This window comes from Calypte anna, chromosome 17 (assembly GCF_003957555.1).
Source record: "Calypte anna isolate BGI_N300 chromosome 17, bCalAnn1_v1.p, whole genome shotgun sequence".
In the NCBI taxonomy this organism is placed as follows: Eukaryota; Metazoa; Chordata; class Aves; order Apodiformes; family Trochilidae; genus Calypte; species Calypte anna.
Window position 1 is genome coordinate 2898949 of NC_044262.1, and position 10861 is coordinate 2909809.

The 10861-nt window shown below is 44.1% G+C and overlaps 1 protein-coding gene across 1 annotated transcript; it reads left to right on the forward strand.

The window, feature by feature from the left end:
- Window positions 1-4456: 4456 nt before the first annotated feature.
- Window positions 4457-9926, forward strand: TLR4 (toll like receptor 4). The gene is made up of 3 exons (XM_008499333.2): window positions 4457-4616; window positions 5395-5561; window positions 6624-9926. Exons 1-3 carry the CDS (start codon window positions 4509-4511, stop codon window positions 8881-8883), a joined length of 2535 nt encoding a protein of 844 aa, XP_008497555.2. The 5' UTR covers window positions 4457-4508; the 3' UTR covers window positions 8884-9926.
- Window positions 9927-10861: the final 935 nt, after the last annotated feature.

A 10861-nucleotide genomic window follows, 5' to 3' on the forward strand; every position in this document is an offset into this window, starting at 1 on the left:
GGAGGTGGAGTAAGTAGGATAAGGCAAAGCCACAGTAATACAAAACATGCAAGTTAAGCTACCAGATACCCTAACAAGGGTGTAATGACTGGGGAAAGAAAAAGAAAATGAGTCCTATTGTTGCTTCAGTGCTAAAAGCCAGCAGTGGTCTGAGGTGGCAAATCTGCCTCTCTCAGGGCTGTAGAAAGGCCACCACACTCCTAAGCAGAGCACGGTTCATGCCAAGGCACTGCCACCATCCTTGCATCAATGGTGACAGTGAATCCCTGGCTCTATGGCCAGCTGAGGGGTGACCATGGTTCATTCAAGGCAGAGGGAGAAGGAGCTGCTGGGTTGTTTGGTGCCAGGCTGCCTCTCTCCAGGGGTCAGGGGAGCTTCACCATCACTTGCTGCCTGTTCACAAATGCTTGGCAAGGAAATCTGGATGTTTCCACCATCTGTGTGAAATCCTTCCAGCCATTTAGATTAAACATTGACTTCAGTAAAATGTAGGGCTCCTAACTGACCTGACATAGTCCATATGGAGCAGCTGCCACAGATGGTGACTATCTTGACACTGATTAATCACTTCTTCTAGTTGTGTATTTGTCCCTGGTTACTTGACATAGTTCTTCCCTAATAGCTTTTGAAGAGTTCTGGGGTATTCATACGACCTTGGCTTTGGGGAATATCCCATCTGATGACACACATTACCTATTTAAATGTAGGCTTGGCTGCTTTTCATCTAGTCAGACTAGTTTGGACACTAATGTTGGGTTTTTTCTCTCTTTCCCCTGTGTACAGCAGTCAGAAGCACCTTGGCTGTGCAGGATCCTGTTTGGTTTAGGTGGCACCATCTGCAATGGGCTGGGGCTTGGTCTGTGCTGCATAGAGACTGACTGATTCCACTTCCATGTCCTTACCTGTCCCCTACAGTCACAGGCATGACAAGCTATCTGCATTACTGATATCCCTTGCTTTGAAAGTAGCAGTTAAATGATCTACAACTGGAGTCAGTCATTGCTCAGACAGACAGCAAAGCTGTCCAACATCCCAAACTGAACCCAGTTTCTCTCTCAGTCTGAACTTTGTTTCCTTCCTCAAAGCTGCAGCATCCAGAAGCAAAGGCAATAGGTCTTCCAGGCTGCTCTGAGACTATTACACCCACTTCATACAAGAAAGTGTCACAAGTGAAACTTCCAGGTATCCAGGCACTCCAACAGGACCTTGTTCTGATGACAACAGTTTCTCAGCTCCTTCACAAGCCTCGGGGTGAGATGTGTGTGGTTCAGCACTGTCTCTACCCAGTGTCTACCAGGTCATCCAGGGGTTGCTGTCAAGAGCAGTGACACCAGTTCCAGGAAGCAATATATTTGTGGACTTTGCACTAAAAGGATCATGAAGCCATTTTCAGATTTTTTTCCCCCATTTTTCCTTGTGATTTGTATATATATTAAAAAAACAAATCAAGCACAATGGCTGGGAAAAATTAACATACTGTTAAATTTTTGAGACATTTCCTTTTGCTTTTTCTGTCCAGTCAGACAGCCTGAAAGGTTGAACAGGTCACTGACTTGCTGAGTATAAGGACTGGTGATGTGTCAGCTGAACCTCAAGGACTTGGTAACTGTCTCTGCACCCTGAGCCCAGACCCCAGCTGCACTGGGACATGATTTCAGTTTAGTTCACAGAGATGACTGCTAAGCTAGGGAGGCACTTAGAGCCAATGCTGCAACCCAGAGCAATACTGGGACAACTGGTGCATCCTGACCACACGCCTGAGCTTCTCTTTTCTTGTGGTGCTCCCCTTCTCTAGCTCCACAAATACTGCATTATGGAGGTGCCAGCATCTTAGGAATGCTCAACCAAATAGTTCTTACAGATGGATATTTCACTTAAAATAAGACCTGGTTTGTTTAATCTTGAAATAGGACTTGCCATGTTCCATAGCCTGCGTTTGCAGATAGGTTTGGGGCAGTGCTTAGAATGACTCCTGAGGTAAATATTTCTTCTGAGTAATAGCTGTTGATCTACATGTGATACTTGGTTAGCTGTGACCTTGAAATCTCTATAGATACAGACAGCACTGTTTGTTTTCATGGCTATCACCATCTGCCTTGTCCAAGAGCTTACTAACTTTTCTTTTGTCTGAAGTTCACGAATTATTATTTTCAGTATCAGGAAGCACAAGATGTTTTGTCAGTCCAGCTGCATCGTGGCATCTCAGACTACATAATACCTTGCTCAAGATCACAGAGGCTGAGTATCTGCTGGCTGCTGTTGTGTTACTTAGATTTTAATAATATTCAGGAGAACAAAGATTACTTGGACAGATGTTTTTAGAAACCCAGATTTTCTGTAATACCTCTTTTCTAAGAGATCTTTCAAGAGCCCACGAGTAAATTGCCAGCACAGTGAATCCTGTTTCATTGTAAATGTTATTCTTCTCAGTGTAAAGTATTCCAAATAATACTTTTGTTTCCTGTGAACCAAAAGAGACAATTACTTAGACATTATGGCTTTGCACAGTCACTGCACATTGTTGTGTGCAAGCTGAAGAACGTGAGGTTAACCAGCACTGACTTTCTAAACTGGTGGCTGGGTTTGATTTGCTAGCTTGCACGTTTTCTGCTTGTGCCCCATCCCTAGCATTTTCTATATGGTTTGTCCTTGAAGAAATGACAGTGTGCATTGTGAAACTGTCCCTTGTGACAGAAGCAGCACATTCTTGGAACATCCTTCAAGCTGTACTTTCCACTTGACCTCTGAGCATGGCTGTTGGATAGGATTTTGTGATGCTCCCAAACTCTCCAACATCTTCAGTGAGTCTCCATTGAAATGGTAATTTCTAGGGCATACTTCAGGCTCATCTCAGCTTTAGATAAAAGTTAAATGTGGATTGCTTCATTCTGCATACTGAATACTAAGAGACACACTCATTCTCTCTGCAGACACATGATGCTCTGCCAATTTCCTTAATCCAGGCACAGAAGCCAGTCAGCAATTGTTTCCATTCACTTTTGATTCCATCTGTAAAAGGAAATACCTGCAATCACAAGAGGCATTTTAGAACAGGGATTTTGTAGAACTTGTCCAATTTCAACAAACTTTTTGTCTGCTGGCTTAATGGGCACTATCTGACTGCACATCAGGGTGTTGGTTTTAGCTCCCATTGTGCTGCCATGTGTTTTTCATGGCAGAGATCATCTGTTATTTTAAGATATCTCCATTCCTCACTGGCCCTCTACTGACCTGCCAAAGAAGTCCAACCCCCCCTGCTGTATTTTAAACCCTTCTTTTTAGGTGGATTGCTTACTGGACTGGTATTGCAGCTTATAACTATATACTAATTTTCAGACTTTTATAAGTAGTCATTCTCTATTCCACCTACTCCTAGACGAGTATCCATTCCTTGTCTTGCATTTTTGCAGCTTCTTTGTCTATGTGGTGTTAATAACACACAGCAACTCTATGGCTGGATCCCCAGAAACACTTCTTACTTATCTACAGAGAGCCAGGAGTAGATACATGAATGCACTACCATTTATCAGAGTAAATGAAGGCAGGGAGCTTTATTAGAAGGCTCACAGTTGATTTAAATTAATATTGCCAACTGTGAGGTTTTACAAAGCCTCTTCCAGAAACAATAGCTGTTCCTGCACTGTAAATTAAGGATGGTATTGAGATGTACTCACTTTTGGAGCAAGCCATCCAACACAGATTCAGGCATGACCAGGGCAGATAGCAGCTCTGAGCCCAGCTGGGGTGTTTGTGTCTCTCCCATTTTACTGCAAACCCCCCACCCAAAGGGGGAGAAGGGGTGTAAAGTCCTGAGTTCTGACTGCTCCATGAATTTCCAGTATTTAGCCATGGTGCCTGGCCATGTGCAGCTTGTTGCTGTGGTAATTGCAAGACTGAGGTCCAACCATATGGATAAAACCTTGATGGGTGTTCAGAAGATCCTGGTCATAGAAAAACCTCTTGTTACCTGGCTCAGGAAAACCTCTGCCACAGCTAAGCACCTCACTGCTTGTCAGTGGGGTGTAGCTGGGAGCATGACAGGGGTACAAAGGCAGAGAGTCATTTGCTCTATCCAGTGCATTTGAATTATGGGATGTAAAGTATGACCTTCTAGAAATTTCACTAAAAATTTCAGAAAATTTTTCCTTTTTTCTGCCAGTTTGACCTGAGCTATTCTGATGCAATCAAACCAGTGTCACACTGATGCAATTCATATTTATCTTTAATATCTAGTCCAAGCTATACTTTTCGTTATTTCCTTTTTTTTTTTCCTTGAAAAAAAGAAAAATAAAACCAAAAAAACAATTGCAAGAAGAACAGTTAACTCAGAGCATGTCTAGTAACCAGGCAGCTACCAGTTTCACTTCCCTCCTGGTTCCGTGTGACACTCAGTGACATGCAATGCAAAGAAGGGGTGGTGAAACACAACACTTGGTATTTTGGGAGGCTTCTCCAGGTCCTTGGGTTATACCCATGCTGCTTTCTCCTGCATACTCGGTCTCCTGAAGATGCCCAGGAGAGGAGATCTTCCTCTGGGGCCACTCGTGGTATTGCTGCTGCTGCTGCCATTTGTCCCATGGCAGCTGGCAGGCTGCCTTCTCAGTCCCTGTTTGGAGGTATGTGATCTCTACCATAAAATCCTTCTGTTCCTCTGGTGAAACTTTTCCCTCTTTTTGGAAGATTTGGCCACCAAGTCTGTGGTGTGTTAGCTGGCTTAGGCAAGCCCATCATTTTTCTAAGGCTGTTACCAAGGCAAATGAAGTGCTTGAAGTAAATGCTGGTCTCAAAAACATCTGAGAACCAGATCCAACAGCATGAACCATTTCTTCTTTCTGGCTTTCTGTAATTCTGAGGTTACTGCAGTACAATTAATCTAATAGATTATGTTTCCCTTCAGGAAGAGATCCAAGCCTTGTCTTTATTTTCTGCAAAATACAGTGTTTTCACCTGATTTGTACCAGAGAATGATTTCACCAGGACCCCCACTATCTGCCACTCATCAGTTGCCTTTTGCAAACTTTTGCTGACTTTTAGAACTGCCTCCTTATCTGCAGTGTGCCAATGCTGAGAGCTGATCCTGGACAGAGAATGCATCCCCCACACTTTGTTTTGCTGGCTCTCTCAAAGGCTGCTGCAGGTTCATCCATAGCCTCAAGGAACACTGCTCTGTAGTTTTGCACCTGCTTCAATCAGCAAGAAACGTAAGGATTAGGACTGGTTCTATTAGAAGTGGGAAAAATGCTTTGGTTATAAAAGATTGTTTCCTAAAACTCAGGGCAGCTCATTTAGAAATGAACTACAAAGTCATTCTGACCCTGCTTTCCTGACATTGTAATTTTCTGGCATTTGATGAAGAGCAGATGTTGATCGTGATTGGATCTGCCCCTCTTACAGGTCATCCCTAACAGAACTTTCAGATGCATGGGACTGAATGTCTCGGGAGTTCCTGCTGAAGTCCCAGCTACTGCCCAGAACTTGGATCTCAGTTTCAGCAATCTGAGATCACTGGGGCCAAATTATTTTTCATCAGTCCCTGAACTGCAGCTTTTGGACCTTACAAGGTAATGATGTAGATGCTGCTTAATCTTGCTTCACCAGCTGGGCCACCCTGGTTGCTTATTTTTGTGTCCATTGGTCTTGGATATTCTTTTCTTTTGTTTCTGCTTGTGACTTTATCCCTGTATCTGTCTCTCTGCACATCCCCGTGGTCAAGTGATGTGCAGTTTTTAGTCCAGTTACTGCATGCACACCCCCTGCATAGTGCTGGGTCTGTCAGTCTGATCTTGTAGGCTGGGATGTGCAAAGAAGGAGGAAGATGTTTTACTTCTCTCTGAACAAGAAAAATGTCAGACTTTTCACTGTTACAAAAACTCTGAAGTGGAACACCTTGGGTGAGCTGTTTTTCTAATCACAGAAAGAAAAGATAAAATGAAAGTACATACATTTTCTAAAAGGCTGCTTTAAAATATCAACATATTCTCTTTTCCCTTCTCACATAACAGAGAGGAGATGGGGGAGGCTTATTAGCAAATTTGAATTGATGTATAATTTCCATTGACTTGAGACAACAGCTTCTCTGGGTAAATTGTTTCACTGAAAAATGTCACTCAGGCCCATTACAGCTCCAGCTCCAAAGTGGCTGAGTGACAGAGCAGGTTTGTTGTAGGGCACTGGCTGGATTGTAAAGGTAATTTTTTTAAAGGTAATGGGAGCTTTGCCAGTGGGATAAACCACTGCTGAGAGTCTGTGAGGACAAGTGGTGTAAGGGAGTGTTGTGTCTGCTGGGCCCTGCCAGCAGTGTTCATGACATGGTGCTTTGGACTGAACAGAAAGCTGAAGTGTTTCTCCTGCTGCCTGCCTGGATTTTTGACCTTCTCTCTGGCTCAAGGCCTCTGGCTTTGCAACAGAACTTCAGATTTAGAGAGGGAGGAGGTGAGAAATGGTCTCCTGGTGTGGAAGGGTTTCCTTGGCATGTTCAGGAGTGTTGGGTGAAGCCAAACCAACCCCCATGGAGAGGCTGAGCCTGAAGATGTTCCACCAGCACATAGTGCAGTAGTGTCAGTGAACATGCCATGCCAGGCACAGTGTTTCATGCACATTTATTCTCTTTTCCTGCTCTACAGGTGCCACCTCCATACAATAGAACATAACTCTTTTAAAGATCTTCATAAACTTTCCACTTTGATTTTAACTGCAAATCCCCTTCAGTATCTGGGGACAGCAGCCTTCTATGGCTTAACATCACTGAAAAAACTGGTGTTGGTGGAAACCAGCTTAACCTCTCTGACTGACCTACCCATTGGACACTTGCATGCCCTGCAGGAGCTGAATTTGGGCCACAACAACATTGCTTCTTTGAAGCTTCCCAAGTATTTCACCAACATGACCTCTCTCAGGTACCTGAGCTTTTCCTCCAATAAAATCACCTATATCTCCAAAGGAGACCTTGATGCCCTGAGGGAAGTGAACAGGCTCAACCTCACACTGGTGCTTTCCTTGAATGATATTAAATACATAGAGCCGGGGTCCTTTGCAAAGATTCTCCTTGGTGAATTGGTTCTAAGGTCCTCTTTTGAGACCTTCGATATGATGCACACTTCTCTTCAAGGCCTGACTGGTTTACAGGTCAACAGACTAATAGTTGGAGAATTCAGCAACAGTCAGAGACTGAAAGACTTCCAGAGTGGACTCTTGAGTGGCCTGTGTCAGGTACAAATGCAGGAATTTGTCTTGATTTGTTTCAGAAAATTTAGGAATAACACAGATACTCTTTTTAACTGCATAGCCAATGTCTCCAGTATTCGTTTGGTGGACCTCTATCTTGAAGAGGTGTCAGAGGTTCCCATGTTCTCTCAAGTCAAACATTTGGAATGTAAGAGATGCTCTTTTCAGGAAGTGCCTGCCATGAAGCTGTCTCTCTTCAAGGAGCTCAGAGTGCTTCGTATTACTGAGAGCAAACGACTCAATGGCTTCCGACAGAAATTTAGGAGTCTGAGTAACCTGGAGGTCATAGATTTGAGTGAGAATCGCCTCTCCTTCAGTAGCTGCTGCTCCCCTCAGTTCCTCAGCTGTCCAAATTTGAAACACTTGAACCTAAGCTTCAATTCTGACATCAGGCTGACTGGAGATTTCACTAATGTCAGGAATTTGCTGTATTTGGACTTTCAGCACACAAAGTTATTTGGTCCTGGCTCCTACCCTGTCTTTCTATCCCTTCAGAAACTCATTTACCTTGATATTTCCTATACCAGAACTCACGTTAGATCCCAGTGTACATTTTGTGGCTTGAACTCTTTGCAGGTGCTGAAGATGGCAGGAAACTCCTTTGAGAACAATAAATTGGCCAACAACTTCAAAAACCTAAGTCACCTCCACACCCTGGATATTTCAAGTTGCAAATTAGTGCAGGTGGATCAAAGTACGTTTGATGCCCTCTCTGAACTAAAAGAGCTAAACATCAGCAACAATAAGCTACTGAGCTTTGATCCTGTGGTCTACAAACCTCTCCAAGCTCTCACAACCCTGGATTTCAGCAACAACCAGCTGAGTGTTCTGTTGGACTCAACCTTAGAAATCTTGCCCGGCAGTCTGGTACTGTTAGACATCTCTCAAAACCTGTTTGACTGTTCTTGCATACACCTGAACTTTCTGAAATGGATCAAAGAAAAGCAGGAGCTACTGCAGAACAAGGAGCTGATGATGTGCCACACACCCACAGATGTGAAAAACGTGAGCCTGTCAAGCTTTGATCTGTCCTCCTGCAAACTCAGTGCAAGCACAGTGACAGTCTCAGTAATCACGTTGCTTGCTGCAGTGGTGTTCCTCTTCCTGATCTACAAGTACTACTTCCAGCTATACTACTCACTGGTGCTGCTTAGTGGGTGTAAAAACTCTGCAGAAAGGGGTGACACTTATGATGCATTTGTTATCCACTCCAGCAAAGACCAAGAATGGGTGATCAGAGAGTTGGTGGAGCCTTTAGAAGGAGGGACACCTCCCTTCCAGCTTTGTCTTTACTACAGGGATTTCCTTCCAGGGGTACCCGTTGTCACCAATATCATCCAAGAAGGTTTTCTGAGTAGCAGAAACGTCATAGCAGTCATCTCTACTGACTTTCTGGAGAGCAAATGGTGCAGCTTTGAGTTTGACATTGCCCAGTCCTGGCAGCTTGTTGAAGGCAAGGCTGGAATCATCATGATTGTGCTAGAAGAAGTGAATAAAACCTTGCTGAGACAGAGGCTGGGGCTGTTCCGATACCTGAGGAGGAACACCTATCTGGAGTGGAAAAAGCAGGAAATAAGCAGGCACATCTTCTGGAGACAGCTGATAGGAGTCCTACTGGAGGGCAAAAAATGGAATCAAGAGGATGCAAAGCTCATGTGAGAGAAAACAGAGATCACTTCTGTCCTGTCTCCTATCCTGGCCTTGGCTGATGGCTGGTGCTCCAAAGCTGGTTCTTCCCTGGCTGTTCAGAGTTGAAGGAAGTGGATAGAAGCACTTTAGAAGCACTACAGAAATACCTGCCTTCCTGGTCACCCTTTCTCAAGGAGACTTGCAAGCTAAGGAGTGACAACAGCTAGGAGAGCTTCACATACCTGAGAGCTCCATGTTTGTAGCTGTCAACCAAAGCTGGTCCAGCAATCCACACAAGTCTGGTGGGCTGGTGATTAAATGAGCTGCTCTTATCATCATTTGATTGCCTCTGAAACTGGGCTTGTGTCCTAGGGCCATTTACCCAGTGAAACTTTGGGTTCTGTTGATCTGAGTGGACCCCAGGGTCTTCAAGGGAGAGCGAAGGCACAGGATTCTTGGCTCTAAAAATGGTTAGAAATAGAAACAAGACTTGGACCCTGGAAGTTTTGAGTCTTCCCCCTTAGGCACCATGACTGAGGGGAAGAACCCTGCAGAGGGAAATGGGGAATCCTACAGCCTCAGAGCAGCTGCTCAGTGAAGCTGAGCAGTTATAGCATCAGTGAGGTGGAAGGTTGATGTTGGTGGGAAATTTCCCCAACTGGTTTATTTCAATTTTCTTTGGACTAAGACCAAATATTGAACCCCCCAAATATTTCCATCACCTGGAACTCTTACTTAAATCCAAATTATGCAACATTTGAGAGAGTGGTATGAAGTTTTCTTGAGGTATCCAAAGATCAGTGGAACCAGAAGATGCTGCAGAAATGCTTGGTGTCTTTAGAATCAAGGTACTTCTTTGCTCCAGCAACAACTTCTCATCCAATTGTTTTGGATATGCTGTGTGGGAATTACTATTTTAAGCAAGGTTGACCCTGAGTGAAGTGTTTTCAAGTTTACAGTGAGACAACTCTACAATAAGCTTTCTTACTATGAGATCCATCTGGGCCTAGCTATGAGGCTGAGTCCCTCTTAGAATCAAAGAATAGAATCATAGAATCATTAAGTTTGAAAAAGACCTTTAAGACCATCAAGTCCAACTGTCACCTCAATGCCACCAGGCAACCATGTCCTAAGGTGCTACATCTGTGCTTTTTTTTTAACACCATCAGGTGTTAAAAGTGACCCCATCACTTCCTTGGGAAGCCTGTTTCTATGCCTCACCACCCTTTCAATAAAGACATTTTTTCTAATATCCAATCTCTTCCTCCACCACTCCTGCTGGGGGATCCTGGTGGACATCTCAGTAGGTGTGCTCAGCCTTTCCCAGGTTCAGCTGCTACACTGAACAGGGCTGGAAAAGAGAGTTTCACTGAGAATGTGCCTGATACTTTGCAGGGAAATGAGGTAGAGGAGAAAAGTCTGGGATAGCTAAACTGAATGGATCCCAGCACTGCCCTGGAGAGAGGGAAGGAAAACCTAAATGCCACTGAACCATTATGGAGCACTCCACGGATGTGTCAAACACCAAACGCTGCTGGAGTGCTGCTCTCTGTTTACAGAAGGCTTTGGTTAGGATTAATCACTGAATTAGTCGAGTTTTAAACTTGCAAATCCTTCTATAATCAATGACATTCTACAGAGATAACATGGAAGCAATTGAGTGGTGAATCAGATCTGATATTTATCCAGAAGAAAGGGCCTGAGCCATCTCTCTTTTCTAAGCATCCGTCAGCAACATCTCTGGAAGACAGTAAGAACTGAGATCAACAGCAGACACTGTTTGCAGAAGAGGGAGAGCTCCTTCCAGGGCTTGTGCTGGCAAAAGCTGGACCACAGTTCCCTCTCCATGTGTTGGGTCAGTGCTAACTAGATCAGGATAACACTATCAAAAAATCTACATCCCTCTCTAAGGTTTTTTGTGACCCATGAGTTGAAGCTTTAATAAAACTAAGCTCAGTGCTGCATTCACTTGCCCAGTGAGCTTGTTTTGCAGCTTCTAAGCACTGCT

Excerpts from the sequence above, each read along its gene's own strand:
- TLR4 (XM_008499333.2), top strand. The coding sequence starts at position 4,509 with ATGCCCAGGAGAGGAGATCTTCCTCTGGGGCCACTCGTGGTATTGCTG. Across the intron at positions 4,617-5,394 it reads TTCTCAGTCCCTGTTTGGAG|GTCATCCCTAACAGAACTTT; the intron begins GTATGTGATCTC and ends CCCCTCTTACAG. Across the intron at positions 5,562-6,623 it reads CAGCTTTTGGACCTTACAAG|GTGCCACCTCCATACAATAG; the intron begins GTAATGATGTAG and ends CCTGCTCTACAG.